The sequence below is a fragment of the Scophthalmus maximus genome, chromosome 12 (assembly GCF_022379125.1).
Source record: "Scophthalmus maximus strain ysfricsl-2021 chromosome 12, ASM2237912v1, whole genome shotgun sequence".
Lineage (NCBI taxonomy): Eukaryota > Metazoa > Chordata > Actinopteri > Pleuronectiformes > Scophthalmidae > Scophthalmus > Scophthalmus maximus.
Window position 1 is genome coordinate 20,247,761 of NC_061526.1, and position 18,287 is coordinate 20,266,047.

General features: G+C 43.9%; 2 protein-coding genes across 5 annotated transcripts in view; both read left to right on the forward strand.

The window, feature by feature from the left end:
* The first annotated feature begins 352 nt into the window (after positions 1 to 352).
* On the forward strand, positions 353 to 7,236 carry tcp11l2 (t-complex 11, testis-specific-like 2). Of its 4 annotated transcripts, none has more exons than XM_035614852.2 (10): positions 353 to 487; positions 3,218 to 3,401; positions 3,518 to 3,641; positions 3,937 to 4,057; positions 4,147 to 4,370; positions 4,492 to 4,628; positions 4,716 to 4,897; positions 5,246 to 5,427; positions 5,551 to 5,723; positions 5,892 to 7,236. In XM_035614852.2, exons 2-10 carry the CDS (start codon positions 3,233 to 3,235, stop codon positions 6,155 to 6,157), a joined length of 1,578 nt encoding a protein of 525 aa, XP_035470745.1. In that variant the 5' UTR covers positions 353 to 487; positions 3,218 to 3,232; the 3' UTR covers positions 6,158 to 7,236. The 4 variants fall into 4 exon arrangements, with proteins under 4 accessions (XP_035470745.1, XP_035470736.1, XP_035470721.1 ...); XM_035614843.2 differs by having other exon boundaries at positions 364 to 487; positions 3,221 to 3,401; XM_035614828.1 differs by lacking the exon at positions 353 to 487 and adding an exon at positions 566 to 649.
* Positions 7,237 to 7,659: 423 nt separating this feature from the next.
* apaf1 (apoptotic peptidase activating factor 1) overlaps positions 7,660 to 18,287 on the forward strand; it is a 34,472-nt gene continuing 23,844 nt past the window's right edge. Inside the window, exons 1-21 of the mRNA XM_035613608.2 lie at positions 7,660 to 7,833; positions 8,800 to 8,977; positions 9,327 to 9,516; positions 9,728 to 9,925; positions 10,085 to 10,274; positions 10,915 to 11,027; positions 11,165 to 11,296; positions 11,543 to 11,781; positions 11,872 to 12,039; positions 12,229 to 12,360; positions 12,550 to 12,663; positions 13,368 to 13,552; positions 13,760 to 13,886; positions 14,248 to 14,373; positions 14,495 to 14,635; positions 14,761 to 14,886; positions 15,608 to 15,754; positions 16,298 to 16,426; positions 16,679 to 16,804; positions 17,102 to 17,221; positions 17,311 to 17,436. Of these exons, the coding sequence (XP_035469501.1) occupies positions 8,834 to 8,977; positions 9,327 to 9,516; positions 9,728 to 9,925; positions 10,085 to 10,274; positions 10,915 to 11,027; positions 11,165 to 11,296; positions 11,543 to 11,781; positions 11,872 to 12,039; positions 12,229 to 12,360; positions 12,550 to 12,663; positions 13,368 to 13,552; positions 13,760 to 13,886; positions 14,248 to 14,373; positions 14,495 to 14,635; positions 14,761 to 14,886; positions 15,608 to 15,754; positions 16,298 to 16,426; positions 16,679 to 16,804; positions 17,102 to 17,221; positions 17,311 to 17,436 (2,973 nt within the window). The 5' untranslated portion in view covers positions 7,660 to 7,833; positions 8,800 to 8,833. The remainder of the gene's footprint in view (positions 7,834 to 8,799; positions 8,978 to 9,326; positions 9,517 to 9,727; positions 9,926 to 10,084; positions 10,275 to 10,914; positions 11,028 to 11,164; positions 11,297 to 11,542; positions 11,782 to 11,871; positions 12,040 to 12,228; positions 12,361 to 12,549; positions 12,664 to 13,367; positions 13,553 to 13,759; positions 13,887 to 14,247; positions 14,374 to 14,494; positions 14,636 to 14,760; positions 14,887 to 15,607; positions 15,755 to 16,297; positions 16,427 to 16,678; positions 16,805 to 17,101; positions 17,222 to 17,310; positions 17,437 to 18,287) is intronic.

Sequence of the window (18,287 nt, forward strand, 5' to 3'; positions counted from 1 at the left end):
CACACGCACGCGCGCGCACATACTTGAACAGACACGCACGCACGCGCACACAGGAACGCACGCACTCTGAGGTCACATCCGTAAACAAAGACGTCCCACGTGAAGCAGAGCGTACCATCTCAACCAAATGTGGTACAGTTTGAAATATACGTATAATAAATACAAAAAATAAATACAGATTCAAGTTAGTCAATATGAGTTCTATTTTGATTTAAAAAAATAGTTATATTCACAACTTTTAGTCTTGTGTTCGTCTTTGTTCGGTGGCGGACCCCCCCCCCCCCCCCCCCCCCGTTGCTGTGAGATGGTCTCGCCTGTTCGTCTCACAGCCAGCTGGGGGACGACGGACCTTTAAACCACAGAGTGACGAACGGCGCAGGGCGACGGAGAACCTTCCACCCACAGCTCGGCTACTCTTTGGTGTCAGTCTCCCTTCTTTCTCCCCCCCCCCCCTCCCCCTTCTCCTCCTCCTGGAGACTCGAATGAGGTAAAGTCCTTGTTGTTCCAGCTCACAGTTATGAACCACTCGGCCTGGCTCTGTTGGCAACTTTAAAAAAAAATAAAATAAAAAGTGACGTAAATGTCTGGCTTCGCTGTGGAAAAGCGGAGACCGGAAACGCGGTCGTCGTCGTCGTCGTCGGAGGAGGAGGTTTGTTAAACAACAAACAGCTCGAGTGTCAAAGCTAGTGTCGACATGTAGCCGCTGAAAGTCAAAGCGACCGCTTGTGTAACAAAGAGGCGACATCGCGATGCAAAACAACAGTGACGAGTTCGACGGTTAGCTTACAACAAACGACTTTAATGCACTGTCGTCTTTACTGTGCAGGTGTCGCCTGGGTCCGGACACAGACATGATGTTCTTATTGTGTTGTTGTTTTGGTTTGTACATCGGGGTCACGTGCGCCCACTTCTTTCTATGCATGTGCGCAGCCTTAGTAGCCAAAGATGTTCCACGTAGGGATGAGAGACAGGGCGCTGCGGCCAATCACGAGAGTCCCTGGGTAGTGGTCCCGCCCCCCTCCCCGAGCCACTGCTCTGTTTACATTCTGCTGCTGCTGCTGCTGCAGTCGAATGCGGATCCCAGAGAAGGCTGTCGTTGTTTTTCTGCAGGAGTTATTGTAACAGAGCAGCAAATGTACTTTATATAAAAAAAATTGATACACCTGCGAAAGGTATAAGATAAAAAATATAATGAATGACATCATAAAGAATGTACTTAATATTAGTATAATCCAGCAGGTTGGGATGATCAGCCCATCACATTATAATGATGTACTTTACACTCAATACTTTTTTTTGTATATAAAATAGTTTAATCACTGTCTTTTATCATACAAACACTAAGCATTTCCTGAACGTTTGGGTTTCACCTTCATGTGTTGTGTCTGCATTTTACTCTGCCCAACGTTCAGTTTGCTCAAAGAGGATTTCTCATAACGAAGCAGCGGGTGACAGAGTAGACCTAAGCTGTAATCAGTTCTCTGGACTGCAGCGCCGGCTCCCATCGCCCAAGATAATCTGTCGAAAAATTGGCCTGCTGCGTTTTGCCGTGACCTAGCTGTCAAGTCTAGCAGATGATGTAATGATTGGGGGGGTACGCAGAAGTCGGACTCAACCCACACCCGTCCTCCTCACCCCCCATGAGCTATCTTTAAACCAAAAGAGCAGCAAGGGAGTGTGCTTTTATTTTTGGCAGCAGATAAGTGAGACCAGAGACAGGAGCAGCAACACCCAAGGGTCACTCTCTCTCAGCACTATTTGACTTTGATAGTATTAGAAAGGCACAAACTCTGTTTGCTTGAAAGCTTTCATTCTTACACAAATATGTTTTTGTTTGTGTGGACGACAGACAACACAGGGACCGGTGTAACAGGATCATTACGACCGTTGAGAACCCTCTGTTGTCCCATGTTGCCCTGGAGACACAATGAGAAAGGCCTGGACACAGTTTTCCCTTCACTGAAGGAACATGGCATTTTTGTTTAAACCCAGTTGTTAAATAAGCTGGGTCTGTGTCGTGACTTTGGTCGACCCCCTCTGTCAGTAAACACACACACCCACACACACCCCAAACACACTGACGTGTTGTTCCCAAACATTACTATATGCACCGTGAATGAGTATAATAAGGTGTTGAATGTCAGAACTGTTGAACGAGGCAGCTATCTCCGTTTCTATAGCGACCGTCCCACTACCCAGGGACTCTCGTGATTGGCTGCAGCGCCCTGTCTCTCATCCCTACGTGAAACATCTTTGGCTACTGAAGCTGCGCACATGCATAGAAAGAAGTGGGCGCACGTGACCCCGAGGTACAAACCAAAACATCAACACTGTTTTGTTGCGTGTGAGAGGTGTTTTTGTTTTTCTGGTCATTGCCTTGGCAACAGAAACCATTGCTGAAGTAAAATGCACGAGCCCTCATTCACTGTAGGTCACACAGTCCTTATCCCTCATACAAGCACAGGTTGACCTAAGGTAAGGCTCTAAGTTCAAAGCCAAATTGTTTCTCATGCTCACTAACTCCCCAATACCGATAGTTCATATGTTGAGGACTAGTGACAGATTAATAACACATTTGTTTTTCGGATGCGTATTTATGGTACCAGGGCAGATTACGTCACCCAGTGTAACAGTTGGCCTCATTTACTTGTTTTGATATTGAAAACAAGAATGGCACTCAGTAGAACAAATACATCTGCCATGGCCCACTTAGATTCAGTCAAGCCTTATGCTCATTGCCTTGTAGCTAGCTCATGACAGCTTTTTCATCAAGATCCATGCATTATTCCCTGGGAAAATTGTGACGATTTTTTTTAAACGCCCTATCTTGCAATGTTGAAGAAAGAGATGGCTGTTTGTCTAGATCTGTGTTCTTTCTTGGCACATGTCCCTCCTGCAAGTTCCGTTGAAATACTTTCTGGAGTTTTTGCTGCTGACAGACGAACAAACCAACAGACAGGGGTGAAAACATAACCTCCTTGGCAGAGGTAACAATGGAGCTCTATGGCTGAGAGAAATAAATTCTATCAGGGTTTCGCAACACAGAAAATACTGTGTTGGTTTTGGGATTCATTGGTAACAAGTGAAAAATATAGAATGTCGCTAGATGTGAAAGTAGTAAACTTTCTGAACAGGCAAACGTGTCAGGAAATCCAGTGGCTTTCTGTTGAGGATATAGCCTACAAGCCAAGGGTTAACACCAACTTCTCATGTGCAGCAGCTGCAACCCAAGATGCCTCTAAACAATGAGCGACCCACCTCCACGTCCAGCGGCGAGGACCAAGGCAGCGACGTGGAGTCAACGTTGGAGCGCTTTGACAGCATGACATCGACCAGCGACCTGGACTGCTCCCGTGAAAGCTTCACTAGCGACTGCTCCAGCAAGCATTGCACGCCCTCCTGTGAGTTTCCCCCCCACCCCACATCACACACACACCCCTTTCTTTTGTCTCTGAGCCCACCGGACAACCTCCGACTTAATAGTTTACAATGTTTCTTCAATATTTGTGTTCCACAGCGAGCCCACCCAAAACCTCAACCCTGGACGAAGTCATGGAGTCTGTTAGCAACCTCAGCCTTGCCCATGAGATCATTGTGGACCACAAATTTCATCTGGAGCCAGTCGACCTACCTCAGGACAGGTATACCAGCGGCACAAGATCTTGTATCTCAATATCTTCACCCTTTGTAAATTTTTTTCAACAGTGAATCTAAATATCAGGTAAGGGGTTTACAAAAATGTAGATGTTTGATTTTTCGAACGAACACGAGATAGCAGAAATGCAGAGCCACCATTATTTTTGGCCACTTTGCAAGTGAATAATTTCTTGCCACAGTTATATAGATGTTGGTCCAACCTCCTTACCGCAGGACTGACTGACCTTTGCTCCTGACAGATGATATACTCAACTAAACGAAACCCTCCATTTTTTTTAGTATATGGAAGTTAGTCAGAGATAATGTCCACAAGGCTTTCTGGGACATCTTGTCGGCGGAGCTGAACGATGACCCGCCTGAGTATGGCCAGGCCATCAGACTACTGGAAGAGATCAGAGAGGTCAGCACACACACAGTTTGCGTCAGTTTGCGACATTATGTCACAGATTAACGCATAATGCTTCGATGATGATTTTCATCTTTTACCAGATCTTACTGTCATTCCTTAATCCGGGTGCCAACCGAATGAGGATCCAGATCATGGAGGTGCTGGACATGGACCTGATTCGTCAGCAGGCTGACAACGATGCTGTAGACATCCAGGGGCTTGCCTCTTACATTATCACCACTATGGGCAAGATGTGTGCACCTGTCAGGGATGAGGAAATTAAGAAGTTGCGGGAAAGTACAGATAATGTTGTGACACTGTTCAGGTACAGTAGCCACATACTTTGGTCGTAAAGCATTTAAAAGCATTTCATTGCTGACATCAAACATTTATTACCAGAGACTGTATTGTCAAATCACAGCGGCTTTATTATTTCTTCACACTAGGGAGATTTTTCGTGTGCTGGACTTGATGAAGGCAGACATGGTCAACTTTACAATTGATAATCTGCGGCCTGTGCTGCAGAGACAGAGTGTTGAATATGAGAGGGCCACGTTCCAGAGCATCCTGGAAAAAACACCCAGTAAGTGAATCGGGAAAACACTTTTCACTATACCTTTGTTTCACCAATCATGTTGTCAAACACTTTTATCATGTCTACTTTGCTCAGATGCTTTGAACCACACCACCTCCTGGATTAAGTCAGTTCTGGAGGAGCTGCTGCCGACCACCATCCCCACAGGACAGACTCAGCGGAAAGGACAGCAAGCTGTGCCTGGCCCTTTCCAGATTCTCAATTTTGCCTTCGTCCGTATCCTCACGTGGGACTACAATAAGAGTCCACTGCCTGAGGTATGATTGTATTGAATTCGTGTTTGTAAGAGAGGGAGTAAGGTTTTATCAGCTTTTATTTCTGTAGCTACTCATTATTTGTTTAGGTTGAAATTCTTTTTGTGGAAAATCCTGTGGAATTCTTCAAACTCCCTTTCTTCAGTTTAAGATAACACACAAAATTGTTACCTAAGTCTTTATTGTAAATGTCTACCTAGCTTAGGCCGCCAATCAATCCACGCTAGGTGTTCCACCCCCTGCATCCAGTTTTCATGCTAAACTAGGTTAATCACCTCTCGGCTATGGCTTTATATAAAATGTCAAACTATTTATTTAAGTCTCTTTTTTTTTTCTTTGGTTCCCCTTTAGACGTGGATTACGGATGAGACACGTCTGCGTGAGATTCAGTGGCGGCTCCAGCAGTACCAGGCGGTGAATGAGGTGCTGCTCATTGTGCACAGCACCATTGGAGGGCCTATCCAGGGTTTACCCTCCCTGTCTGACCGCCTGAAGAGGATGACCAGCGTGCTGTTGGATGGCATGCACAGCCCGTCAGTTCACGTTACCCTCCATCTTAAATCTTCGATCTGTATTCAAACATACGAACATCTACTGTCTACATCACAACAAATTGTGGCTCAAACTTTATTTAGTTTCTTCTTCTTCATCTTTAGGGACTTTAACCTAAAAGAGGCACTAGTGGGCGTCAGTGCTCAGATCTGCTGCGAGCTCAACAAATCTCTCACAGAGAGGAACTACCCTGCACTGTCCCCGGCGCTGCAGGCCACCCTCATGGGCCAGATCTGCAGCATCACCCAGAGGGACAATCCCATCCGATCTCTAGTTGGTGAGCAGGAGTGATAAATAATAGTTTTTCCCATTCTATTGGTACAAATTGTTGGCGGCGAGAGTAGAGCATGAAGATTAAAAAAAAAAAATGTAAACGATAATGAATCCAGAAATCTATGCAACTGAGAGTTTCTAACCTTGTGTCATTCTTTTACTCGCTCCGCAGAGGACCGTGTGCAGCAGTACTTCATGATGCTCATCTGTGATCCCAAACCACAAGCCAAACTCGAACAGGTACCAACTGGCTTGACTGCAATCAAACCTGAACTAGCATTGATGGGAGCAAGGTTCATCTCTCTGGTCAACTACAACAAGTCTGTCTATGGACCTTTCTATGCTGATATCATCAGGAGGCTCATGTTCAGCAGCAGCAGCCCACCAGCACACACCGCTCCTCAGGACACGGCTCAGGACTCCGTTACCTCCGCTTGAAACCAAACTTTGGCTCAGGCGGTCCAAGGAGCCTATTTGCCACTAGATTTACCTGAAGCTATGGAGGTACTACAACAGCTACGCAGTACTACTGCTTTGGTCGGCCAGCGTTCTCCAGTAGTTGGAGCTGCCTTCCGTGTGTCATAAATGTAGTTTTTATCCCTACATTTAGCAGTGAAGACACTGCAGTAGACGCTCCATGCGGTCAACATTTAATGTGACCTGCGTCCTTTGTAATAAATGTACTCTGTATGCTCTCCTATGAACATTCACAGCTTCAAACCAGAAAGTGATTCATATCTGATCCTAATAGCAACCCTACATTGTAAGTTTGTCTGTAGTCAAACTGCTGCTCTTTCAGAGGGAGTTCATAGGAGAACAAGGGGAAAACCTAGTGTGTCTCATACATACAATGAGCTTTATGAAGCGAAGAGGAATTAAATTCAAGCATATATATATTTAGATAATTAGCAGAGTAGCATTTACTTATGAATACCGTTAAACATTCATGAGGCAGCCCTTTTCCCATTTTATTAGTCCTTTTGATTGTTCTCCTTTTTTCTTTTTCTTTTATCAGCCACATAAATGGAAGTTTCTCTCTTCATAGTAATCCACTGATATTATGCTACATAAATAATAACAAAAATTCTTGGAGAAAAGGAATTTTGACCTCAAATAATGTAAAACCGTTGTCTGCATGAGTAGCTTTGTGTTAGGATTTTGTCATTTTAGTAACTTGAGTAATGTGTTGGGAGTATTTGTCAAGTTGTATGTTGTACTCTTTTACTCGCATTCTGATTTTGGAATATTTGCCACATAGTTTTAGTTGCGATTGTTGTTACATTTTGAGGTCCTGTGGTTGTTTCAGTATTTTTATGTTGGCTGTTGGAACTCATTTGGAGCTGACAGGTACTCAGCTCAAAGTGATTTTGTGTCCAGAATTTCCAGTAGACCCAAATATGTACAAAGACAAAGAAATGATGTACTTAAGCTTAAGTTCACTCAGAATGTGGGAAGTTTTTGGTCCCTTGCTATGTACCACTGTTAATATAATGAAATAAAAAAGTAACACAAATTGATATATGATGTTATTTATTTGGCAAAATTTGGCTACTTCGACCCACATCATCAGTGCATCAGTACACTGTAGAATAAACACTCTCTCATCATCTTGTCACCAGGCAGCACTGTTACCTTCAAACACGGTCCCGAAATCATACAATTACCATTACCAAATTATTTAAAAAAACAGCGCCGCAAACCAAAAATATTGTATCAATCAGAGATAATATGTGTTTTTGGCGGAACCGACGCTTTCACTGAGCTCATGTTCGTTTTCTACCGTTCCGAAAGCGTTCAAATGAGTGAAAAGGCATATCGACGAGCATAGCAATGGTCTGTGAAGGCAGCATCAGTTTGCCCGGTTACAGATTCTTTAAACGCATGAGCTCATTGGTCACGTGGTTTAAATCTCGCCGCGCCATTGGCCTGCCCGCACACCGGGGTACTTGTTTTTGTTGCGAAGCAGGAAGCTCCCCGTCTCTCAAAATTGGGCGTGTGGTGGATGTAACGTAAACACAGATTTGCCTTTTATTTTTAACACTTTGGATACGTTATAACGTAACGTCACCTTCCGGCAATATGCAGTTCCGTCGCTGAAGGGGAAGAAGATATTCGTAAGTGTCTGCCAGTGGTTCCTTTCTTTGTTTCGTTTCAGTGGGGTCTGAATGAGTGAACTTGTCCAGACAGGTGTGGAAAGCAGCCGAGTCTGTCGGCCTAAACGTGACTGCGTGACACCAGTAAAAGTGAGCGGCATTTAAAGTCTGTAGACTTGCATTTAGCCCCTGTCTCGCAGTGTTACTTTACAAAGTGTCCCTGAATGTGTCACCTATCAAAGAGTAGCTGCACCTCTCACGCCGTCTTGTTGATATCAGACGCTGTTCGAAAGAGAGGAGAAAGTCCACTAACATTACATTGAGATATCTAAACGTTGACTGCATCACTTTAGAGCAAACTGTTCAGTGAACTGCATAAACTCTGTTAAATGTCACTTCCGTATCGTCGAGGTTTCCCCTCTGTCAGGCCTCTGTGAACAGCTGATAAGAACTTGTCTTTTCAGATCGTTTCGTTTTCCTTTGTGTTCGTGTCACTGAGTTACAACACTATTAAGACGGAAACTACCACATATTCTGTGTATTTTGGCGGTTTAGTTTTTCACAACTAGTTTTCGCAACTAACAAGTAAATACAATTGGCCCCTTAATGTTTCCCTGAGCCCATTGTAAATTAATAGCTTAAAAAACCCCAAAACAACTTAATTTATTGTCAAAATTCTGTAATTGCAGACTAACTTCCCGTTTTAATCGACTAATTGTTTCAGCTTCATTCCCATGGTTAGGTCTTGGCCCCATTATCGGCCTTCGTTATATCGTAAACAGTAGTCGAGAGTGGTCTTCCCAAAAGAATCATGTCACAACCCACAATCTCAATTGCGATCTTTCCTTCCTGTATTCAGATGCACTGTCAAGCATATTCAGACTCGAACCAAACTAAGTTTTAGGCCCTGAGACCACTAGGACTCCCCTATACTTACCACACTTCCATCAATTTTCCTTGTATTGCCTCCATTCATTTCCAATGCAGCGGCATTCCTGTATGGTTGGCGTGTCGTGCCGAGATGGCGCTGGAGGAAGGGGCGCGGAGCTGTCTGATGCGCTTTCGCCACAGACTGGAAGAAGATATCAAGCCCCAGTACTTGATGGACCACATGATCAGTGACGATGTGATGAGTGGCGATGAGGAGGGGAGGATCATGTCTCAGGTGAGCTGCTGCTGAAGGGGAATTTATTTTACATCAAGTTTTGGATACAAGTCTCATCAACTTGTTCCTAACCTGGTGCCGCTCTCAGATTAAGTTTTAATCCCTAGCAGACACTTCACCAGCGTGATGTTATGAGGATTCAGCAGAGTTATTGTTGGCGGCTTGTTGAAGAAAATGTTAAGATTGTTCTTTTGATTTTTATCCATATCGTTTAAAAGAATACTTATTTTAGTTATGCTAATCATGAAACTTTTCACAAGCTCAAATGAGAACCCTTCGAAATAGCGGAATGTAAAATATATATTATACCGACGTCCACGTCTAATCTCTGCTATCTCTGTCCTGCCAGCCCACCAGAAAGGATCAGGCTGCGGCTCTGCTGGAGCTGCTGCTAAGGAAGGACAACCGTGCCTATATCTCCTTCTACAACGCCCTGGTCAAGGAGTTATATTATGATTTGGCCAACATGCTTCATGACGACCTACCGCAGATCTCACCAAATGCACTGAAGAGCTCCTCTGATGGCTGCACGCCTTATGGTGAGGAATGGGGAAGTCGTGGGTGGAGAGAATGGAGGTTTGTAAGTGTGTGGGAGAATAAATTTAATGTGTAGTAAGTGCTGGTCGTGTGACCTTGTTGTTTTGTTTACACGTCTGCTAAATGTTCTTATTCTTAAACACATACGTGGTATCGTATTCATGTGGGAAAGTTACTCCTTTAATAAAGATCTCCTTCCTGTTTGTGTAACAGTCCAGACAGTGCTAAGTGAAGGTGGTGTACCACAGAGGCCTGTGGTGTTTGTCAGCCGACTGGAGCTTCTGAACCAGGTCAGAGAGAAACTCTACCGGCTGAAGAGTGAGCCTGGCTGGGTCACTGTCTTCGGGATGGCTGGCTCGGGTAAATCTGTCCTGGCCGCAGAGGCCGTCAGACACCAGGGGGTCATTGAAGGTGAATTATCTTTGACTGACGCTATCTATCAGCGTACTTCACTTTGAAGCAAGATAACAGAGAGAAAAGAACTTTCAGAAATTTAACAAATCTTAAGAAATCATGGACTGATTTTCATTCTCACGGTTTCCCTACCCCTTCTCCCGCCTCCCTCTACAGAGTGCTTCCCTGGAGGTGTCCACTGGTTGTCCATCGGCCAGTTAGACAAACCAGACCTGCTGGTGAAGATCCAGTCATTGTGTTTCCGCCTGGAGCAGAACCTGGATTCCCAGTCTCTCCACCGGCCCCCAAACTCTCTGGACGAAGTCAAGGAGCGACTACGCTTCCTCATGCTCCGCAGATACCCGAGGTTGTCATGCTCAAATAATCCTGATGAACTTTTCAGTTAGCTAAATATTACTGTTGATATCTATCTGCTGTAAATCCCAGATAAAGAAATATTTAACAAAATAACCTATTTGAAGAACAGCAATAAATACCTAATACAACTCCACAAGCAAAAGTATGTAATTATTTGTGTTTTCAGCAGAATTTGTCGTAAAAAAGGATAAACGCTGAAACAAAAACTATTTGCCGTGTTAGGACTAAGATACATATTCAAAAATGTAATAATGTGAAATTACAGTGGATTTGAATAATGATACAACCAAATGTGTTAAGATTAAAAACAAATTTAAAAAAGTGATAGAAAGGATAAGAAACATTTACATATGGATGACATTAGTCCAAATAAATAGTCAGAATATAAAATATATAAATGTATCCATTTACTGAGCTGAATAAATTTCAAGGGTTCCAATAAAAATATATTTTTTTATTGTTGTAAGTCACTGTAGGTGTTAATTGACTTACTAACTACAAGAAGGCCAGGTTATACATTTAAACATATAAAAGTGTTTACTTTCTTTAGTCTAATAATTGCTCTTCATAGATGCTGTGGTAAACACTTTCCATTGTCTTCTGTCTCTGATCACTCCTTGGTTTTTTAGATCTCTGCTGATTCTAGATGACATCTGGGACAGTACAGTGCTCAAGGCGTTTGATATCCACTGTCGGATACTTCTGACCACCAGAAATAGAAGCCTCACTGATTCTGTCAGCGGTATGCAGCCTAATGTTTTACACTGGTCGCTACACATATGCAAACTCGAACCAATTAAAACCTTCTGTGATTGACTTCACAGTGTGGTGCTTACAAAATGTGGACACCGCCACTCTTATGCTCTTATTTTTTGGTAGGTGCTAAATATGAGGTGGAAGTGGAGAGCGGTCTGGATGAAAACAAGGGAATGGAGATACTCGCTCTGTACACCAAAACTGAACTCACAGGACTGCCCGAGGAGGCTCGCAGCATCGTGAGAGAATGTAAAGGTCTGTGAACCTTCACAAATGAAATTACAGATTTTGTTACATATTCAATTTGGCATATATATTCAAAATATATGAGCGTTTCATAGAGGATTATAAAGGAATGCAAAAACCTGATTTAGTTATTTACAAGTGTTGGTGTTGTGAAAGAATAACTGTTGTGTTGTGTTCTTCCTTTGCTTTTGCTTACAAATTGTGCCGTAACAAACACATATATATTTTTTTAATCCTCTGTGGCCACCATCACAGGTTCCCCTCTGGTGGTGTCCTTGATTGGAGCTCTGCTCAAGGAGAAACCTGACCGCTGGCGTTACTACCTTCGCCAGCTGCAGCAGAAGCAGTTCAAGCGTATACGGAAGTCATCGTCTTATGACTACGACGCCTTGGACCAGGCCATGGCTGCGAGCATTGAGGTCCTGCCCGACGAACATCGAGAGCTCTACAAGGATCTCACAGTTCTGGAGAAGGACATTAAAATCCCTGCTAAGGTTTGGCTACACCACAGGAGTGGAATTCAACCTTTTGCAAAAAAAGATCCCACTAAAAAACAAGGGATAAAATGTTATTCCTTCATCCAGGTGCTGTCCGTTCTGTGGGACCTGGAGCCGGAGGAGGTGGAGGACATTCTCGAGGAGTTTGTCAACAAGTCTCTGCTCTTCGTGGACGGTCACAATAAACCCTGTCTATATTACCTCCATGACCTTCAGCTGGACTTCCTGGTGGAGCAGAACCGCACCCAGCTGGAGGTGAGCTCTAAAAGCAGTTGGGTTTCAATCTGTTTGTTTGTTATGTTGAACCTTTGAGATGCCACGTCAGCTGATGTACAGACGTGGCCTCATGACAGCTAAGATGTGTTGGTGAGCATAATATGAAGTGGGTGTAATCGAACCAGGGGAAGATAACAAGTCATTAATTAATAGTTTCATCAATTTCAGAGCCTCCACACTAAAGTGGTGCGTCAGTATCAGCAGCACTACAGAGATGGTCCTCCTATCTCGGGAGACGAAGAGTGTCTCTATTGGATCCGGTTTTTGACTTTCCACATGGCTAAAGCCAACCTTTCGCAGGTAACACACACACACACACACACACACACACACACACACACACACACACACACACACACACACACACACACACACACACACACACACACACACACACACACACACACACACACACACACTCACACTGATATATGATTTTCAAAGGAATCTTTTAATACACACTGTGGTGTCTTGCTCCTTTCTGTCTAGGAGCTCTACTCCCTCTTGTTTTCTCTGGACTGGGTCAGCATCAAGGCCCAGATAATGGGTCCAGCACACCTCATTAACGACTACGTGGAGTATGGACCAATTCTGGACAAAGAGGTCAGAAGAAACTTAAACTTTACTATGTATGAAACAAAGCGTGTCAGTCATTCTCCTTCATTAAAATGTGAACTGTATATGATTTACAGCCCTTCGGGGAAATACAAGTTTAGAAGTCCATGTGTCCTTCTTGCCCTCTCCATGAAACTTTGTGAATTAGATTAAAAAAGTGTGTCCATCTGTCATTTTCCCCCTGAAGTTGTTTTTGATTATCTCCTTTACAAAGATAAGTGTTTTTGCCCTTCCACGTTTTGGCTGTCCCCCGGTCCCTTTCCAATTTCCATCACTGCAAGAGAGAAGATTTGATAATGGTTTATCAGACGCAAGTGGGGACGCATGGGGCTACACACCTGATTAACTGGGACATGCATTGTAAGAAGGCATTGCTCTGCTTTGAGACAACAGTCATTTATTCCTGTGTCCAATTAGTGTGTATAATGCCAAGAGTTCTACGTCCTCCATACCACCGTAGATAAGTGAGTTTTTTTGTATAGCACTATTCAAGAGCGACAAAGTGCTTCTCTACAAAAAATTGGGCAGTTAAACATTAAATACAGACCACATACAAATTGGATTTATGGATGTAAAAAAAGGAGAAAGGTGTCTTTTTCGGATTTTGTTTATGCAAAAGAAAATCCTCAAACAGCATCAGAAATGACTCCTAGTTTAAATTGAGCGTAAGGATTTTTTTTATGTCCTCCCAGAACAGCGAGGTGCGCAGTCAGTTCCAGGAGTTCCTGTCTCTTAACGGCCACCACCTGGAGCAGCGTCCTTTCCCCGACGTGGTGCAGCTCGCTCTGTCTCAGCCGCTCGCCTCCGAGGTCTACAGACAGGCTCTGATGCAGGCACAGGACCGCGCCCGCACAGGGAAACTCTACTTTGACTGGCTGTATGCACGCGAGCAAACAATTTTTTTACATGGTGTTTTGACGTGTATATGTTCAAATGATGAAGTTAAAATCAAGTAATGCATTGAGCATTTTTTTGCATCGTTGGATCAGTTATATTATAATTCCCTATGTCAGATTTCTGTATATCTGTGTAATGTCGTTTGGACTGTTTTTTGTGTGTTTTTGTGCGTGTGTGTTTTGTTCAGGAATAAGAGCAGTGTAGAGAGTCTGTCCCGTCTGGTGATCCACCCCCACCAGGGCTCCATCTACTCGGCCTGCTTCTCCCACGACGGAGCCAAGATCGCCACCTGTGGAGCCAGTAAGACACTCAAGGTATCAAAGCAGACATGTTGCTTTGTGAATTTATATATATATATATACACGTGTGTGTGAGAGAGAGATATTGTGAATGGCAAATTGTTTCCATGGTGACAAAAAACTGGAAAATATGAAGAGCGATACACTTTTAAGGCCAGAAATCTGTTTATTAAACAAATTAAAATGCAGCTGAATTGTCTTTGTAAAAAATAACATGATTCAAGTATTTATCTGCACATTCACTCCGAAATTCACCAGTTTAACAGAAAAGGTTCCAAACCGTGTCCAGAAGTTGTTGTTCCTAATGATGACGTTTTACTTTTTTCTGCGTTCATGTAATGTCACGGGGCTGCTTTAACCATACCTGTGTGCTCAGGTGTTCAAAAGCACCACAGGCGAGAAGCTGACGGAGATCCAGGCCCACGACGACGAGGTGCTCTGCTGTGCCTTCTCCCCGGACGACCGTCTCCTAGCAACCTGCTCTAGCGACAGGAAAGTAAAGGTAAGACGACACCGGACAAATTTCCCCTTGACGATTGATTATAGCAACGAAAAAAATACGTAGCAATGCGGAAGTAGAACATGTCTTTTTCGTAATTTTATCGTAACATTTCTGAAACAAGGTTTGGAATGTGGAGCGAGCGATGCTGCTCAGGGTGTTTGCGGAGGAGCACGAAGAGCAGGTCAACCACTGTCAGTTTACAAACACGAGACGACGACTCCTGCTGGCCACCTGCTCCAATGACAAGTTCATGAATGTCAAGGTAAGTGAGTGAGTGAGTGAGTGTGTGAGTGAGTGAGTGTGTGTTTTTTTTTTTTGCCTGTCTTGTGACCTTTCCTTCTTCGTGTGATCTGTTCTCTTCCTCATTGAATCTCCCCATGTCTGTAGGTGTGGAACCTCAACAGGCCATCCTCCCAGAACACCATGTTTGGCCACTTTGAGCCAGTCAACCACTGTTGTTTCTCCCCCGACGACACCTATCTGTCCACTTCTTCCAATGACGGCACTGTGAAGGCAAGTGCTATTAACAAGATACTTGTAAAGCTGTTCTCTTCTAATGCAAAGCTGTACTTCTCTAACCAGTGCATCATTTATGAGAGTTGGATGCACCCTACCTTATTTGCCTCTGATGTAACATCAGTGCAAAAAAGTGTTCAGTACTGAAGTCATGGATTCTGCTGTTTGGATACTTATACAAACTTTAAAACACCTCTTTTCTTTGGAATATTGAATGGAGATGATATAGTCTTATATGATTATAAGAGCTTTTTTTTTTAAAACATGTCTAGGACAATTAAAGCTATATCACCATAGCACAATTTGGAGTTTGCCTAGTTACTGTCTTTATTCTACATCTGACTGATATATGTATAAAAAATATTACTAATTGTCCCTGGAGGTCAATTTGTTTTGCAGCCACTAAATCCACACAAGGATGATGTGCAAAACCTGTGAATCCATTATATGATCCACACAACTAAAAAAAACAAAAATGAATAAACTTATATGTTAATGTCTTTGGTTTGTGCTTGTTGATGAGATATTGTGAAAGCATCTTGACACCTCACCAGGAATCTGCTGTGGACCTGGAATCCAAACCTGCACTTTCCCTAAACTCTGTTCAAAATTATACCATATTTCTGAACAATATACATGATATTGTTGTTGTCTGTGTTCACAGCTCTTATTTTCTGCTGACATGCTCCAACGTCTGTGTGTTGTTGTGTGAATGCAGCTATTTCAGGTGTCATCCGCCAATGAGTGGAAGACGATCAATGTGAGTGGCGTGTTTGCGGAGAGCGATGAGGCCGTCCTCGTCAAGTGCAGCACCTGGACAGCAGATGGCAAACGTATCATATGTGCAGCGAGGAATGCTGTCCTGGTAAGCGTTTTGGAATGTGAATATTTATTGACAGGGGTTTTTTCATATTTTATAGAGCAGAGACGCATGGTATTGTTAACTGTGTGACGAAGAGGGTGGAAAAGGTTCAGTTCGTCCTCCCTGGCCTCGCTGTTGTCGTGCCATTTGAGTGAAGAAGACGGGGTCGAGAGTCTGCATGTCAGTTTGTATTTTGGAGAGTCTGGAGAGTGTGTGTCCTGGTTGACAATGTGAGCAGCCCCCCCCCCCCCCCCCTCCCTCTCCCGAGCTTTCCAAAATCAGTCAGTCTTGTCCCGTCATCAGTCTGTCTGCGTCCTCTACGCCTTCATTCATTCGAAACGCCGCAAGCGCCGCAGGGGATTTCTGAGCTTGTTTCTCTGGCTTTAGGGAGAGGAAGAGGAGGCTGATGATGCACATTTGCATTCAGGTTTTTTTAATGTTTAGGCACCAGACGATACTTCTTTTCGTAATCAAAACAAGATACATTTACCAAGTGCAAAGGCAGTGTAGACAGTGATCTGTTGTCTGTCTGTCGCCGTTTCTCAGGTGTTTGATGTGGAGACATCGGACATGTTGTTGGAGATCAGAACAAATCGCCTGAGCAGCGTGCAATACTGTCACGCCTGTCCTACCAGTAACCTGCTGGCCATCGCATTCTCAAACTACGCCGTGGAGGTACAACACATTTCTCTTTTCACATACACAATTAGTGTCTTTTTTTTGTTTGTTCTGGTGTGTTAAAATCATATACCCACAGTAAAAGAGTAAACAACTGATCATACTTGATTGCAGATTTAGCATTTCTTTCGTATTTTTGTGTGTGTGTGTGTGTGTGTGTGTGTGTGTGTGTGTGTGTGTGTGTGTGTGTGTGTGTGTGTGTGTGTGTGTGTGTGTGTGTGTGTGTGTGTGTGTGTGTGTGTCCTTCAGCTGTGGGACTTGGAGGCCAATAAAAAGATGGCTGATTGCAGTGGGCACCTGAGTTGGGTCCAGCGTGTTCAGTTCTCCCCTGACGGCTCGCAGCTGCTCTCGTGCTCCGATGACCAGACTGTCAGGGTAAGACTGAAGAAATGTGTGTGATTAAAAAGCTGCATCGGCGTGTGACCTTGCCCAGAATAACCAGAAATTATTGGGATCAATATACAGTTTATGATGACTCAGCTATTGCCGCGGTTATTCCCAGTAAACTAACTTTCCCCACTCAAGATGAAAACCATCCTTCGGTGTAAATTCAGGTTAAAAAAAAGTATTATGAGAGCAAAATTTTTCGTTTTTGTAATGCTTGTTTTTGCTGCAAGTGCACAAGAGATTCTCTACTAAAACTCAGCATGTCTTGTGTTTCTTGTTTTGTAGTTATGGGAGACCAACAAGGTTCACACCACCTCTGCCGTCTGCCTGAAGAGAGACTCCGACGTTCTGTTCGGTGATGAAGAAATCACTGTATCAGCTGCAGACAACTGCAACAGGCTGCAGGTGAGAATAACAGAGGAGAGGGTTTGAATGAACTTGGGCAGTTGGCTGGTTGAAGCAGGAATGTTAAGGCTGGATTGTTTCTTAATTAGGTTCGTGATGGCAGGACGGGATCAGTGCTGTTCCAGTCAGAAGAGATGTCGTCCAGGATCCGGTGTACCTGTTTGTGCAGGCAGCCCTCTGCAGTGGCTCTGGGCCAAGAGGACGGCACCACGCAGGTAGAGAACACCTGTTACTGTACATGTTAAATACAGTGTTTGGGTTTCCTGTTCTGTTCTTTATTTTACCTTATCTAAACATGACGATCCTTTGCTGAAAGGAGTCATCAGTTAATACATGAATCAATCAATGAAAAAGAAACGGTTACTTCATAGGGAAAATGCTGTGCATTTGCTGGTTGTCTGAAAAAAAAAGAGAATTTTCCAAAATGTGTGTGTGACAGCAGGTTTGCATGTTTATCTGAGTGAAACACCGGCCCACGTTGCTGGAGGACGTGTTTGTCAGGGCATGTTGAGTCATGAGATCTGACATGAGCACTGTCACCCTTTTCTTATCTGTCCTGTCAGCTGCAAAGCAGGTCAGCTCTTTCATCTCACTTTCTATACACGCTCCTCTCTTCTTTTTCTTTCTCCCTGTGATTTGTTCCCCCATTGTCTTCACTCCTGCTCTCACGTCTCTTTCACTTACTGCTCTTTCTTTCTTCACCCCTTTGTTTTGTTTATCTTTCTTACTCCCTGTGTTCTGTCTGTCCCCCAGCTCTCTGTGCTCCTCTACTCCTTGTGTGTGTGTGTGTGTGTGTGTGTGTGTGTGTGTGTGTGTGTGTGTGTGTGTGTGTGTGTGTGTGTGTGTGTGTGTGTGTGTGTGTGTGTGTGTGTGTGTGTGTGTGTGTGTGTGTGTGTGTGTGTGTGTGTGTGTGTGTGTGTGTGTGTGTGTGTGTGTCATGGCGGGTGTGTTGGTGAACCTATGTGCCTGTTGCATGATAAGCACATGCGTCAATGGCAGAGGACGTCCCTTACTTACTTAGACCTGCTCACTCTCAGTCCCCTGACACATCTGTGCTGTGGCCGGG

What these genes read in the sequence shown, in the direction of transcription:
- tcp11l2 (XM_035614828.1), top strand. Translation starts at nt 581, where the DNA reads ATGTCTGGCTTCGCTGTGGAAAAGCGGAGACCGGAAACGCGGTCGTCG. An exon ending in CGTCGTCGTCGGAGGAGGAG is followed by an intron (nt 650 to 3,217) that starts GTTTGTTAAACA and finishes TCTCATGTGCAG; the next exon opens with CAGCTGCAACCCAAGATGCC. An exon ending in ATAAGAGTCCACTGCCTGAG is followed by an intron (nt 4,898 to 5,245) that starts GTATGATTGTAT and finishes GTTCCCCTTTAG; the next exon opens with ACGTGGATTACGGATGAGAC.